At 42.6% G+C, this 14,596-nt stretch overlaps 1 protein-coding gene across 2 annotated transcripts; it reads right to left on the reverse strand.

Moving 5' to 3' along the window:
- Nucleotides 1-1,250: 1,250 nt before the first annotated feature.
- Nucleotides 1,251-12,481, reverse strand: KCNG3 (potassium voltage-gated channel modifier subfamily G member 3). 2 transcript variants are annotated; one of them, XM_082048403.1, is made up of 2 exons: nt 11,728-12,481; nt 1,251-2,903 (listed from the first exon to the last, which is right to left on the reverse strand). In XM_082048403.1, the coding sequence occupies exons 1-2, from the start codon at nt 12,348-12,350 to the stop codon at nt 2,258-2,260; spliced, it is 1,269 nt and encodes a 422-aa protein (XP_081904529.1). In that variant the 5' UTR covers nt 12,351-12,481; the 3' UTR covers nt 1,251-2,257. The 2 variants fall into 2 exon arrangements, with proteins under 2 accessions (XP_081904529.1, XP_081904528.1); XM_082048402.1 differs by having other exon boundaries at nt 11,695-12,481.
- Between the last annotated feature and the right edge of the window lie 2,115 nt (nt 12,482-14,596).

Below are 14,596 nucleotides of genomic sequence, written 5' to 3' on the forward strand. Positions count from 1 at the left end.
TTCTTATGTGTTGGTTGGCAGGGGGGGAGTTGGTTGGTTGTGGATTTTTACCTATTTTTAATAGGAAAAAAAAAGGGGGAGGGGGGGGCGTTTTTCTCCTAAAAACCAGTTTTGATTCTGTCAACGTGAACTTTTCATTAGAAGATGAAAATGTCATTTTCTCCAACAGCTGTGTTTGGATTTAAGTCTGAAATTTCAGTTTAGTCAAGGAAGAAATTTTTTGTGAGAAGAAAAAAAAATTGTCTGACTATAATATATAATATATGCAGGATATATATAGGTACACATGCAGGAATACAGAACCAGCATCTCCACTGGTGTGAAGTCACAACTTAGCTAACGAACATCAGCTGTGAATCTCACCTTAGACAGAAATTTTTGCTTATCTCATTTTCACCTCTCTGTGGAATGCTGGAGCCAGTTTCTGAATGACGTGGTTCTGATATAAAAGGAATAAATACAGTAGTACAGGGAACTACAGAGGAGCTAACCTGAACACCAGGATGCATCAGTGGCAAGAAACAGAGGTACAGCTGTAACATCACTTAATGATGTAGTCTTGAAAAACTATTGAAGGTAAAGTCAAGCTTGTCTGCAAGAAGGCTACTTAAATTCTTTTCAGGTCTTCAGAAAAAAAAAAAAATTGCATTTGCAATGTAATTCTTTAAGGCTGTGACCACTTAAAATGATAATGAATTTTTCAGCTCTCAGGGTAGAGCCTTCAATGTTGGTTACTGACCAATGTGGTACTTTTATTTGAGTGAGCAACTCCGGAGATGTGTTTTCTAGGTGGTACTCGTTTCACTTCTAAAGCTTTTAACAAATAAGTTTATAAAAGATGCTTCTACAGCACAGTACTAATAAATGCAGTATTTTCAGGCAAGCATACCAAATTCAACTATGCTGATGACTCTGAACCTTCCTCTAATAAGAAAGCTCCCTGTTGATGTTTATTGGTAGCCAGATTTGCAAAGTTGCACCTTAATGTGTTTTAGTATCTAACGGCACATTTCTACGCAGCAGCCTTTCAGAACTATACTGAATGACGCTATTAAGCAGTACTACACAAGAAATGTAGTGAACAATATTTCAGAACCTAACTTGATTCATTTTAATTTTCTGGTTACATTGGAGAATATACTATTTTGCCAAGTACAACTCACACTTCTATATTTTACTTTCTTTGGTATGCTCTGGGCTTTTTACAGTTGTTTGTAAAACTTCTATTAAATTGTATCCTTCTGTAAGGAAGAGTCTCATCTGATGGGGAACAGCTACTCCTATTTTCCAGCACTTTCTCCAGACTGTTTCAGGTGATGGAGTGTTATAATCTATGATATTTGTGTTTAATTAAATGAGGAGGAAAAGAAATATGTGCTTATGAGTATGTAACTTCAGGTGGATGGACTTCAACTGACCGTAGGTAAAATTTGGATAGTTCCCCCACTAAACTACCAGAAAATATATTTATCAATGCCTGATTTTTTTATGCTGATCTTTATAAAGTACACCTCTTGCATCTACTAACAATTTGGTTCCAGAAAAGAAATTAATTGTGGCTAAGGAAGTCCTTGCTACAACATTCAGAGGTGTACTTCTTTGAATTATCAAATTCTGAGCAATGCCATTGACTTCATTGGTTTTCCTGAAGATTTGTGTGCTTCATCAAAGATCAGAATCAGGCCTCAAGACTTTTTGTCCTACAGACCTATATTCTTCATCTTTCCTGAGTTACAGAACCAGCTATGCTGTGTTGAGAAGCTCAAAAGTTGCAGTAATTCTCCTTCAGTATTTAATTTGGTTATTGGAGTTAAAAGCAGAGATAGTTCAGGCAAGGAGTCATTAGTGCCTCTGTGAAGCATTTAGATTTTGAAATATCTGAAAAACTTCTGCTACAGGTTGCTTAGAATGGTATAGGATGTCATTATGGGAATGACAGATCTCAGCGTTAAGCCCATTTTTTTGTTCTGCTTTTGTATGGAAAGGGAATCCAGAGACCAAACTGGTCTGGTTGAGGACTTCTGAATCCTCTTTTATTAATTTTGTTCTCTCAAATTTGAAACATGACTCCCTCTCCCTGCAAGGTGCCCAAGGCAGGTGGCCATCCTTCCTGTCTGAATGGTGATGGGCTTTCTCCAGGCTGGTAAGAGTGTTGTTCCATAGGACCATCCAGTCAAGGACGACACGTGAAGGGACCTTCCACCATTCTCATCTAAGACAAAGCTTAGCAAGTAACTACAACAGAATGCAATTTTGGTCAATTTAAGAATTCGGCAGAAAGGCTTCTACTGTACCTAGCGGATCGGAACTTGAGCTCATGGTAACATTGCACAAAGCTGTGATAAATGAAAGTGATTGGCAAGGCTAATAAAACGATGCCACTAACCACACAAATTCCTCCAAGAATCCTTCCTGGTACAGTGATGGGACACATGTCACCATAACCAACCGTGGTCATCGAGATGATCACCCACCAGCAAGCAGCAGGAATGCTGGCATAATCCTTATTCTTTGTTCCCAAGTCCAGCCCATTTTCAAGAAGCTGGGAAAGTGCACTGAAAATTGCCATAGCAACACAGATAAAGACAAGTAGCATCACCATCTCTCTGTAACAACGCTTCAGAGTCAGACCAAGTGTTTGAAGGCCAATGAAATGACGAGCCAGTTTAATCACCCAAAAAATCCTCATCATTCTTAAGACCCTCAAGGTGACTCCAGCCCTCTGAAGCTGTGAATTTTCCCCTGTGAAAACTGTCATGAGAACAGAGATGTAGTAAGGAGTAATTGCCAGTAAATCAATGATGTTGAGAGGTCTTCTGACAAACTCACACTTGTTTTTGGAGACGATGAACCTCACAATGCATTCTGCAGTGAACCAGCCTATGCAGATAGCTTCAATTATCCTGTCAAAAGAAACAAAGTACAGCATTCATGTTCTGTGCAAAAGTTTTAGTGGATGTTTGGTTTGTTCACAGGTATTACCAAAATGACACTCAGACCTTCACAAATGACAAACAGAAAGACATGCTATTCTTACCCTATACATGTAGCACCAGATTTCAGCAATCAACCTGAGGATCTAGTGAGGAGTTTGAACTGATCATTTTCTTTGAATTATAGATTAATACTGGTCCTAACACTGGGAAAACATGCTTACAAAAACTGGAACCATATAGGAAGGGGCATGCTGCCTGTGCCAATGGGTACTGTTACCTAGAATACCTTTTTTTCTTTTAAGCTGGTTGGATTTGGGGGGATTTTGTTCATTTATTGGTTTCTTTTAAATGTATGAGGCCTGATCCACTTGGGAACGTCAAGGACTGTGGATCAGTGAACTGGCCAGTTAGCAACAGCAAGGGATAGAACCAGACTGCTAAACTAAAATGGCAGTGAAGATCAAGTAGGCAGAAATCAGCTTTTTCATTGGATAATTCATGCAAATTGGTTCTTCGGGAACCAAACTAAACCAGTCTGCCTGATTTGCATCCCAAACAGGGGCTTACTTAGAACTATTTTCAGAACTCTATAAGTATTGCCACTAAATACAGATGATATTTTATTTTTCATCATTGGGTACACAAAGTAAAAAGATTCCGTCCTCCAATTTACCACTATGCTCTGCATTACTGATTTTTTTCTTTTGTTTTAAATGTAACTCCATCTACACTGTGTTGCAGCAAAAATGTCAAGATACCCAAAGCAATAGGCAAGATCATCTTTCCAAATACAGGTATGGCCTTAAGAAAAGAAATCCTGGAAGGTGACTTCAGTATGTTCTAAGTATTTCCAAGTCCCAGTGCAGAGAATAAGACTTGAGAATATCTCAACTTGAAACCAGTGGAAGGTAGAAACAGAAGGTGAAAATGTTGCTTTAAGATTATTTAATAACTATTGTGCATGTAGTCTGAAATCTCCCATCTGAAAATAACCCTTTTCTTAATAATTCAGGCTGTGCTTGCTTGCTTAATAGAGGATGCGAATGGGAGCTAATCTTTTCCTCTTTCCTTTGTTTATCCTTTTTCACCAATGGTTTGACCAAAGAAAAAGCCAGTTGCCGATGCCTTCTCAATACCAACAGGTCTGAAACCCAACTGATGTGAGACTTGGGATTTGAAAATACTACATAAAACCAGAGCTTTTTGGCTACTGCAGGAATCCTGACAAGGTAGTGTCTATAGAAACATAATGATTTGCAAGTAATAATCCCACTGTCATTTCAAACCTAAAATTTTGTTTCCCTAACACGTCTGCATATTTTTTTTACCAGTTATGAAATCTATTGTTATTATTAAGACAACTGCCTGTTAGAAAGACAATTTTCTTCTGTAACTTCTGTAATTATACTAATAGCTATAAGCTAATGTTCATAAAAGTTTCATACACTGAAGTTTTACTTATTTGATATTAATTTAATCTTATTTGTTCATTCACTTTAGTTTTACACTAAAAAATGGAGGAAACAGTAACAGTCAGTTGATGTAAGGTCATAAGGTACACTGTGACTCCAGCCACAGCAAAATTAAATTAACAGAAATTAATTACTTAAAGAAATAGTTATTCATATAAAATAAGACCTTGCTTTACCTTGTTTCATGACTAACCATGAAAATTCTGTAAGCAAGTAGCCTTTCTTCATAAAACACTTGTTCCTGTTGGCACCTTTTGATGGAAAGACCTATGAATTTCAAAAACAGCTTGCTCGTAAGTATTATGTGTTGTCTTAAAAATTAAGCTTTTTTTTTTTTAAAATAGTATTGCTTCTTTTAATAATGACAGTGAGTGCTAAAGTGCTAACTACCTCAGAAGTGGATTTAATTTATTTTTAGCTCAGATTTTTATCATGATGTCTTCCAAACAGAAGTCATGTATAGGATATATATAAGTTATTGTATGAACGTGGATTATGTTTCTTTATGTTAAAAACATAAAGAAAAAATGTTACTGGGTAAGTTCTCTTAGACCTTTTTTACACATTATGAGGAAATATTTAAGACTTTTCCTAGTAAAATCAGGCAAACAGCAAGACCAAGGTAATGGGCACACTGATAAAGTCTGAATGTACTTATAGGTTGGCTAGTTGAGATCTCATGTCACGATTAAAAGAGAAATTGCATCTGAGTAGAAAGTTGCAGCCAGGAATATTCAACAATTTCAACAAACTTGATTTAGTTACATTTTGCGAGATTTCTCTGATAGTGTTGCCTGTATCCTATAACATGGAACATTTAAATGAAAAAGCAATTCGCAGTTAAACAATTTAAAGCTTTTTCACTCTGCATTTCCTTCTGATGCCCTGATAATGTTGGAAATGTGATTCCTTGGTTTTGTCACGAATGAGGCAGGGTATCTCGGGGTCGAGCTTTAAGGAGGTTTGGTCCTGATCATTGTGACTCAGTGGAAGACTTCTTTATGAATCAATGCTGATTCAGTGGTCCGGTATAACTTTGGGGAATAGCTGTGCAAGTGAAAACAAATGAAATGTGATCGATCCATTGTTTTACTCTGGCAGTTCCCAGCACAAGACCTACTGTAAATCAGTCTACTTCAGTAGGAAGGACTGAAGACTTGTAGTGTAGAATGGACTTGAAGTTAAGGAACATCACTGATGCAAAAATGACCAAGCAAGATCAAGACAGTGGGAGATGCATTACTGCCACTGCATTACATATTGCACTTTCATTTCTCCATTCATTACATCTATCCTTCCTCATCAATTATATGCATCCTGGCTAGAGAGAAGGTAATGAATAAGGATGTCCCTTCTTTTTTCCTTTCCTCTCCCTACTTCTAAGCCATTTTTCATTTTCTCTCTCTTATCACTCCTTTTTGCCTGTGTAGATGGATTTTGGCAGTCCTGGCAAATCACATAAAACTGCTTCAGTGAGAAGAACTAGAAATCTCTGGCCTGTTGGGAAATCTGGAGTGCTACATACTATGTTTCCACTTTCCCCCTCCTTGTAGTGACTTATCTTCATAGCTAACCTTGTTAATGGATAAATAGCGTCTAATAAGGAAAGCAAATTTAACAGCTAGTCCTCAAGAGAACTCAGAACTGAGTATGAAGCCAAAGCCAAATAAAATGCATGCACTCAGAAGACTAAAATTACTGTTTCTTCTGTAATCAATTCTTCAAATATTTGCTGCATATTCACAGGACAGACTGCCTTTTATTGCTTATTCCTGGAATAATGCTGTATTAAAATCTATAACCATATAATTAAGTTATGAGCTTTATATGGTAAAATGCAGTACCTATTTTATAAACTTCCATCAGTTCAGCCTTAAAATATCTGGTATTGAAAAAAGGAGAGGGGAAATTAAAAACAAACTGATGAAGTGTTTACTTAAGATTCCCCACAAAATCTATAACTAATCAGTTAAAATACTAAGTCCTAATTTTTATTCAATTACAGGTTATTCCTGCTCAAAGTTATTTTGTCCCAGACCTAGGCACATGAAAGAGGGTTTTTCTCCTAAAATTTTAAGCCTCTTGGTACTTAACAGTCTTTCCAGATTGCTCTAATGAGTCTTTTGTTCATAAACGGAAGATCAAGCCTTTGTGAGGCTAACTTCTACTGTAATCCCATCATTGTGCAATTTTCTGTTCCATCTGATAACTTCCTTTCAGAATAAGCTATTTTATGTGTAATGAATTAAACTACTTCGGAAATTTTTTCATTCACTAACAAGATTAGTTTGTTATTACTAAAAAAATAATATTCTGAATGTCTTAGAGTATTTCAACTTAGCATTATTCTTTGCTCCAGTATGCCAATTTGGATACTTTCAATATCCCCTGGTGAGCTGGCTGAAATCTAGCCAAAATATTTGTTAGGGACACTATTATCTATTAAGCTTGTAAATAAAACATGCACATCAACAGGACACATGAGGAAAACAGGTGATATGATTAAAGACAGTATATGACAGGATTAAAGTCTGTCAGCACTGATTTGTTAAATTGTTGCTAAAGCCTATTTCCATGTAAAGCACATTAAAGGTGAGAAATGTCTAGCTGGTAGCCAGAATGATCAAATTCCTGCTCAGGATGACTCCTAGTCATTTCAGCAAATGTCTTTTTTTCTTTAATCCTTTTGAAATCAACAGGGTTTCTGTCTCTCTATAAACTGCAGAGTAAGTGCCACGAAACAGCTCGTTTCCCTGCATTAAAAACCTTGCTGGCTTTTTTCCACTCTGTCGCTGTTTGGGTAGCAATAATGCGTTTTGACGCGTTAAACTCCGGTTTCCTATGTGGGAGGCTGTAATGACCCAGCACTCCCCAGGGAAGGGGCAAATGCCTTTCACAGCTCTGGGAACACCTGGATATGCACATCTTAAGCCCTGGAGTCATCAGCATCTTTGCCATATACTTGGAACACGAGTGGCACCCAGCCCTGGTGAGCTCGCTAAGGTTCTCCTGTGGCCAGGCAGCGATACACGTCTGTTCTTTGTGTCATCTCTATTTCTCTAAAAGCTCATAAATTCATTAGAAGAATCCACATCCATGTTTTTAACTTAGGTCTGTAGTTCCATTCTTCACCCTCAGCCTACTGTTTTACTGTTTTAACTTAGCAAACATGTGGTATTGAGGTTAGATCTTACCCAGGAAAGAAGTTTTGGTTTTTTGGTTTGTTTTTGGTTTGTTTTCTTTTTGAACGAATGTTGGATGAGAGCATTCAGGTGTTCTGAAATCTCACCGCCATAAAGGAATAATGATTTTTGTGTGTCTACATTAAGCTGATATTTTGCAGAGATGAAAAGAAAGCCCACTGGCAACGGTTGAGAGATGCTGAACTTCCTGTGTTTATTTGCTTTTGCTTAAGAACACAGCAATCATATGGGTTTGATAACTGAGTGATTCTTTCAAATTTAATCACGATTAGTAAGTGGAAAAGGGGCAACAGTCCCTCCCCCAAGCTACTTGTATTTAGCATTAGAAAAATAGTTTAATGGCAGGTAGATAGAACTACACTGGCAATAAGTCAGGCATCTTCAAATTACTTCCTATGACAAGCTTGAGAAGCTCTCCGCAAAAGATAATGCTTTTGATCAGTTTATGGATGGGTCCCTGATCAGAGACTAACCGTATGCAACTGCTGGCAGTGTTCAGAGGAGAGCAAAGATGACTTGAAATTGCCAGAAGCAGCAGAAGGGGATACAGGTGTCCCTGCTGTCTGCTCCTAAACTGTGCAAATCTGATGCAAATCTTTAGGTCTGATGAGTGAAACGTGCCAAGGCAGGGAAGAGAGCAAAAATCTTAAAATGTAAGAATTTTAATAACTCATCCTTCTTCCTAAGAATGGACCTGGGGAAGGCAATCCCTCTGCAAATCAAATATTGTCAATGTCTGTGAGGTTTGTGAAATTCAGAGGTCAGATTCCACATCCCCCTCACCTTAAAAACGCTTACTCATGGAGTTCTCCGTTGCCTTCTAACGGGTGTTACTCCAGCAGCCGTAGGCTGTTCACCCTTAGAGAGTGTGGTCAGCATGAAAAGTCATAACAACGTAATGGTTTCTGAGAAAGGTTTGGTGGACTCAATTCCTCTGCTGGTGAAGAGGTGTTCACACAAGAAAAATAAACACAGCTGGTATTATCTGACAGCCACAGTAACCCTCACTGCAAACCTCATTAAAGAGGCTGATTTTGAACGTCACAGCGTTAGTGACCCACTCCCTCACATCTAGAGATGATGTTCAGGTCAGCTGGAGACACGGGGCCAGAGCTGTTTTCACTACAGCTGCCCAGAACGGACCTGGGGACAGTTACCACAGTTCAGCCACAGAACTTATCCATGTGGCACCTTTCTGAGCTGTAACATAACATCAAGGACAGGGGTTTTTATTAAGCAGCATTTGAGAGACTAAAAATATCAAAGTTGCTGAATTTCATGAGGCAGTTCTCGCCTCTTCTAAGCAGTGGCTTATGCTGATCTGAATAGTCGGTTACATCAAAAATCTACAGCCTAAGGACTTCTAGATAAACCCATTTCATTTTCATTTATAAAGCTTTTGAAAATATGATTTGAGAATAATGTAGCATTTTCATACTAGTAATTACAGTGCCATGTGAATCAAAACTCGTATACAGCATTAATGTCACAATTTCTCTTGACCGAAAAAAAAAATTATTATCATGCTTGATAGAATTTCTTTATTTCGATGAGGACTCTTGGTTAATAAAAAAAGACAGAATTTGGCTTCAAACTGTATCGGAAACTAGTGGCCAGACTTTTAAAAGCCTTCTCACCTAAGATGGACAGTATTGCCAGAATACACCATTCCAGAGACTCCTGCGTAATTTCTGTGGTCAGACTTCCAGATAAGCCACTTAGCTGCTTAGGTTTTGAAAACCTACCTCATTTTAAATGCAATAACTACAAACAAATAAAAGGAAAAAAAGTCAAATGACAACTGGGCATGTTAGGTCAAATCTTATGGCATGTGTAAGTAGTCGTAACTAAACTGGATCACTCAGTTAAAGGCAACAGTAGCTCACCCCTTTTTTTCCAGGCTTTTTAGTCATGATGCAGGACACACAATAAAGGAAGGAGTGGTTCTCATAAGAGAACTAGGTCACCTTGGCAGGTGACCAGCTGTGGACAGAAAATAACACATTGGTATCTATCTTTCCTGTGCACATGGGTTAAGTCACACGTGAAATCACCCAGCATGTATTGGTGTTTATATGTGGCAGATTTTTGCAAGAAGATGGTTAGAAACCCTTTGGTCACAACTTTTACTGTTATTTCTCTTTTTTTGTTGCAACTCCATGGAGTACTATAACCAATACTGAAGAAACTCACCCTACTGTTGATAGCAGTCCTTCTAGTTTGAAAAGCAGCCTTCACTGCCCTGTGAAGTGTTTGGCTGCACTGTACCTTACAAGTATTTAGGAGCTTATCCTTCAAACGCTTGGTATAAAATATGCAATTGTTCAGAAGAGTAAAATTATGTGTGTATATAATACACACATGTTCTTGAAGACAGAGGCACTATGAAAGAAAAATTACACTTATACGCCTTGTTCCTCTGCAAGTTAAACTCTTTCAGGAAGAGAAAAATTACTGTTGACTCCCACACCATGCAGATATGAACAAAGATATGGCCGATGTGGCTAATGCTGTGTTAGTGTTGCATCTATTTTTCCCCTGTCTATTGAGGATATCTAAGCAATTTGCTGACTTACAAAAAGATCACCCAGAGCATCCATCCTTTGAAATAATCTTGCAAAGCTTAAGTAACTCTTTTTAACTGGAAGAACCTCTAAGGACAACTTTCACATATCTGAATCTAAGCAGGAATCAACAGCTTCTCAATCTATATCTGCTTTCTTTTCGTTCATACAATTAATTCTTTGACTCAGCCAGAATGAGAAATATAGAAATACAATTCCATTAAGCTAATGGAAACTATGAAAATACTTTCCAAGGAATTAATTTGGCTACTAAGAGATAATATATCACATTCCGATTAACCCTATGGTAAAAGAGGGTGATTTCATAATGACACGGTTGTGATTTCACTGTAAGGCCCCTTTAGCACAACAGAACCTGAAAACTTTTTATTGAATATCCTATCTGTTTTAAAAGACGGGAGAAGCTAGGAAATAAAAGAAACATTTACTTCTGTCTTTATATGTCAGCCTTATTTACGGGAGAAATCCTACCAGAGTGGTCTTGATTCTGTTCTCTAGGGAACAGGAAAGAGAGAGAGAGCAAGGGAGAGAGAGCGAGAGCGTAATGATACTGAAGTCAGCAGAGTTGCATCAATGTAACCCAAAACTGAGGTCACAAAGAAGATGAAAAAGGGTTTGTTCTTAGTATTAAGTCTTGGGATTGAGCCTCATACCCCAGGCCCTGGTTTTTGCAACTGTTCTGCAATTTTTAGTGTGCTTACATACGTTTTATCTAAAGGAAATGTAAACCTCTGTTACATTCATACAATGGAGTGCATATATGATGCATTTGAAAAAGTGTAATAGACAGTCTGATAATCTCCTCTGTTCCCCACATAGAGAATCTGAGATGGAAAGAGGAACGGAGATAAGGCTGCTCCCACCTACAAGATTTTACAAGATCAGAACTGTAACAGGCACTGGATCTGCTCCAGTAGAAGAACCTGTATGAATACACGCAGAGTACGTACAGGACTGTATTCTTCCCAAAGGAAAAGAGAAGGGAATTGTATTCTTTTCCTTTAGGGTTTTAATTCCCCTTTTTCCACAATCTCAAGTCTTAATGCGATTTGCCGAGTGCTTGAACTTCTCTATGTGGGTAAGGAGTTCCGTGGCTCCTAAAACGGGAAAAATAAAAGCTCCGAGATCCTGCAGAGGAGGAGACACCCTCACACAGAAGAGGAGCCGTGCTCCGATGGCAGCTGCCCCGCTGCCGGGCTGCCCGACACGCCAGCCTGCCCCCGGCCCCGGGCTGCCCCCCGCCCCCCAGCGCTGCCCGGCGCTCGGAGCCACAGGCGCCCGGCAGAGCCCGGTGGAAGGCAGAGGGGCAGAGCAGCGCCCGCTCCCCCGAGACACCCCCATATCCCTCCCGGCTCCCCAGTTCAGGGCCAGGGGTTTAAGGCGCGCAGGCGATCTCCGCCGGCGGCGTCTACAGCTATGGACCGTCAGGACAAGGGGCAGGACAGACTGGACGGGACACACGGGGAGCGGACAGCGGGAAAATAAAGGATCCTCCTACCCTGAGGGCTCCCTCACTGACTCTGCTGTGTACCTGCTCTGCTCCTCCATGCTGCGGTTCTCCGGCGCCCGCCACTCGGGCAGGGTGCTGGCGCACAGCACCACCATGGACACGATGACAAATAGGATGGAGACGGTGGCCAACACCTGTGCGGCCACGGAAGACGTGGGCTCCTCGAAAGTCCTCCTCATCCTCTCCAGCCACTTCCCGCCCTCGGCTCCCGGCGGCCGCCGGCCCTTGCCCTCGGGGCCGCTGGCCGCCTCCCCGGGCGGCTCCTCTGCCGAGTAGTAGGTGCACGTCTCGGACATGCGGTCGTCGAGGCGGCGCTGGCAGCAATAGTCGAGGTGGGAGCCCTCCAGCCCCCAGTAGATCATCTCGTTGTAGAAGGAGAGCTCGCACATGTGCGGCACGAAGCGCAGGTGGCCGTGCCGCACGTACAGCATGATGAAGCCGAAAGCCTCCGAGTGCCGGTCGAAGAAGTATTCGTTCCGCTCCCGGTCGTAGTCGTCGCACACCTCCAGCACGTCCTGCTCCGAGAGGCAGCCGTGCAAGCGGCTCACCCGCCGCAGCGGGAAATCCTTCAGCACCTCCCGGGAAAAGGAGTACCGGGTGCCCCCGACGTTCAACACCACCGAGGGGCCGCGGCCAAAGTTCATGGCTTGGGCGGGACGGAGGTGGGGAAGGGTGGGCAGGGCGGCGAGACGGGGGGCAGCGCGGGCGGCGGAGGCTGCCCCGGCTCCGGCTCCGCTCGCACCGCTGGCGGCTCCCGCCTGGCGACGGGGCGGGCGGAGAGGCGGGAGAGGCGCCGCTGCGGGCGCCCCAGCGGCCGCGCAGCAGACGGGGCGCGGCGGAGGCTGCGCGCCCCCCCCGGCGATGCCGCTCGCAGGTGCGGCCGCGGCCTCAGCGCCGGAGAGCGGGCGGCCCCGCGGGGCCCCGCCGGGGCGGGGGCACGGCCGCGCGCATAGTGGGGCTGGGGAGCTCCGCGCCCGGCGCCGCTCCCCTCCGCCGGTGCCGGCTGGCAGGCGGGCGGGAGGCGGTGCGGCGGGGCGGGGACATGCCTCTCCTCCCGCCCGCGCACATGGCGGGGCACAGCGCAGCGCGGGGGGCCGCTGCGGAGACACCGCCCAGGGCCCGGCCCTCCGGGGACCCCTCCGGACAGAGGGCTTCGGCTGCAGCGGGGCAGTGCCCCTCCTCGCCCGCCCCGCCAGGCGGCACTTGGGCGAAGTTGTTCACCAAACCCAAGTAACACTTTGGGGGCGTTCCCCCCCGCCTCAAATAAAAAACAAAGATGAAAGTGAAGCGTTTGAGCTCGACACCACTCGCTTCCTGTTCAAGACAGCCGGCTGCCAGCGCCTGTCGCTCCCGTCTCGTTTGTTTTCCACGGCCCTTCGTGCCGGGGCGGCGGGCAGCTCCCGGGCCCCGGCACGGCTCGGGGCGGGGGGCAGCCGCCGGCCGCAGCGGTTGGGCTTTCCTGCAAAACACGGGTTTCTTTTCAAATCGCTCCCCCTCATGCACATCTGGCGAGGGAGACACTTCTCTTTTTCCTTCTCACATAGTGTATGGAAAGCAGGAAGAGTCGGGTGCTTTAGGTAGAGCCTTCTTCCCTCCTGCTGCCCACCTCAGTGTCACGTCTGCGCTCCTGCAGCTCCCTACGTTCATGTGTCGTACACCATCAAACCAGTCGTGAGCTGGTACGACCCTGTCTGCTCTCTAAAGTTTCGATTTCATTTGGTTGCATTATGTACAGGGAGTTCCTCGTTTCCACTACTGACTTTGTTTAATTCATTCTTTTACCCGAATATCACAGTTGTCCAGGCTGGGGTATTTTTCTAGGCTTATTAACATCTGGAGAATCATGGGGTAAAATCAGCCAAGATACAGCTTTCCCTTTCAGTGAGGTGCTTCCAGTCGCAAATGTGCCTCCAGTTATCAGGAGAAAGGGCAGCTGAGTATATCCTTTCAAAACCAATGCCAAAGATTTGTCACTCAAGTGCTATGTCTGTAAAAGGACATCCAGGTTAAGCCAGCGTTTTACCACCCCCGTTCTTTGTTGCTCTGGATATATGTATTTGTCTTTATGGGTTGGATTTGGGTTTTTTGTTGTTGTGCTTGTTGCTGCCATGTTACTTTTTCAGCTGAGATTTGTAAGGCACGTTTAGGTGTATCAAAATAAATGGATAGTCATCTAATTGTGTAGTAAAAATTGTTGTTTTAAAGGAGAATGGTATCAAGCGCTACTATTTTTAACCCTGTTTGTCATCTTATAAAAAATACTTCGAGAGACATTCGAATAAATGTCCACGTTACGACGAAAAGAGTCCTGCAAGCTCTGCTGTGGTTGTTATCCAGTGTATCCACTAGAGGTCACGGTTACTCATCGTTCTCTGTTGATTTAAGGAGGTGACAAGAAACCCACCCAAACTACAATTACAAAATGTAGTAAAGCATAGACGGCAGCGTGTTGTTCCACAGTAAGGTCATTTTTGATCTCTGTTCAGTCATACTGGTGTCTGTTTTCACAGGGCTGGAAAGGTTCTTCCTCCAGTAGCTGCATTCAGTTGATGTCTCTTGGCTGCCTGTTAATTTCATAAGCAACAAGCACTGTTTTAAACCTCTTCACCTTTCTTTGATGTGTATGCTTCTGTATTTCATTCTTTCAGGAACAATTACTAGAAGACCTGTTTTTTAATAAATAAATAAATAGATAAATAAATAGCAACACCTGACTAGAACTCTGACAGTGGTGATGAGTTACCCAGGTGCTTCTGGCTTTGCAATTTGTCATGCTTCTTGCTGCATACATTTTAACCCCCTTCATTCATCTTAGGGTGCTCACAGGGGAATGCAGATAATGTGGCCTGAAGACATGCATTTGCTAAATGTATAGAGATATGGGTTGGAG

Source organism: Streptopelia decaocto, assembly GCF_964273445.1.
Source record: "Streptopelia decaocto genome assembly, chromosome: 3".
NCBI lineage: Eukaryota > Metazoa > Chordata > Aves > Columbiformes > Columbidae > Streptopelia > Streptopelia decaocto.

Excerpts from the sequence above, each read along its gene's own strand:
- KCNG3 (XM_082048402.1), bottom strand. The coding sequence starts at position 12,350 with ATGAACTTTGGCCGCGGCCCCTCGGTGGTGTTGAACGTCGGGGGCACC. Across the intron at positions 2,904-11,694 it reads TCAGTGAGGGAGCCCTCAGG|GATAATTGAAGCTATCTGCA; the intron begins GTAGGAGGATCC and ends TTCTTTTGACAG.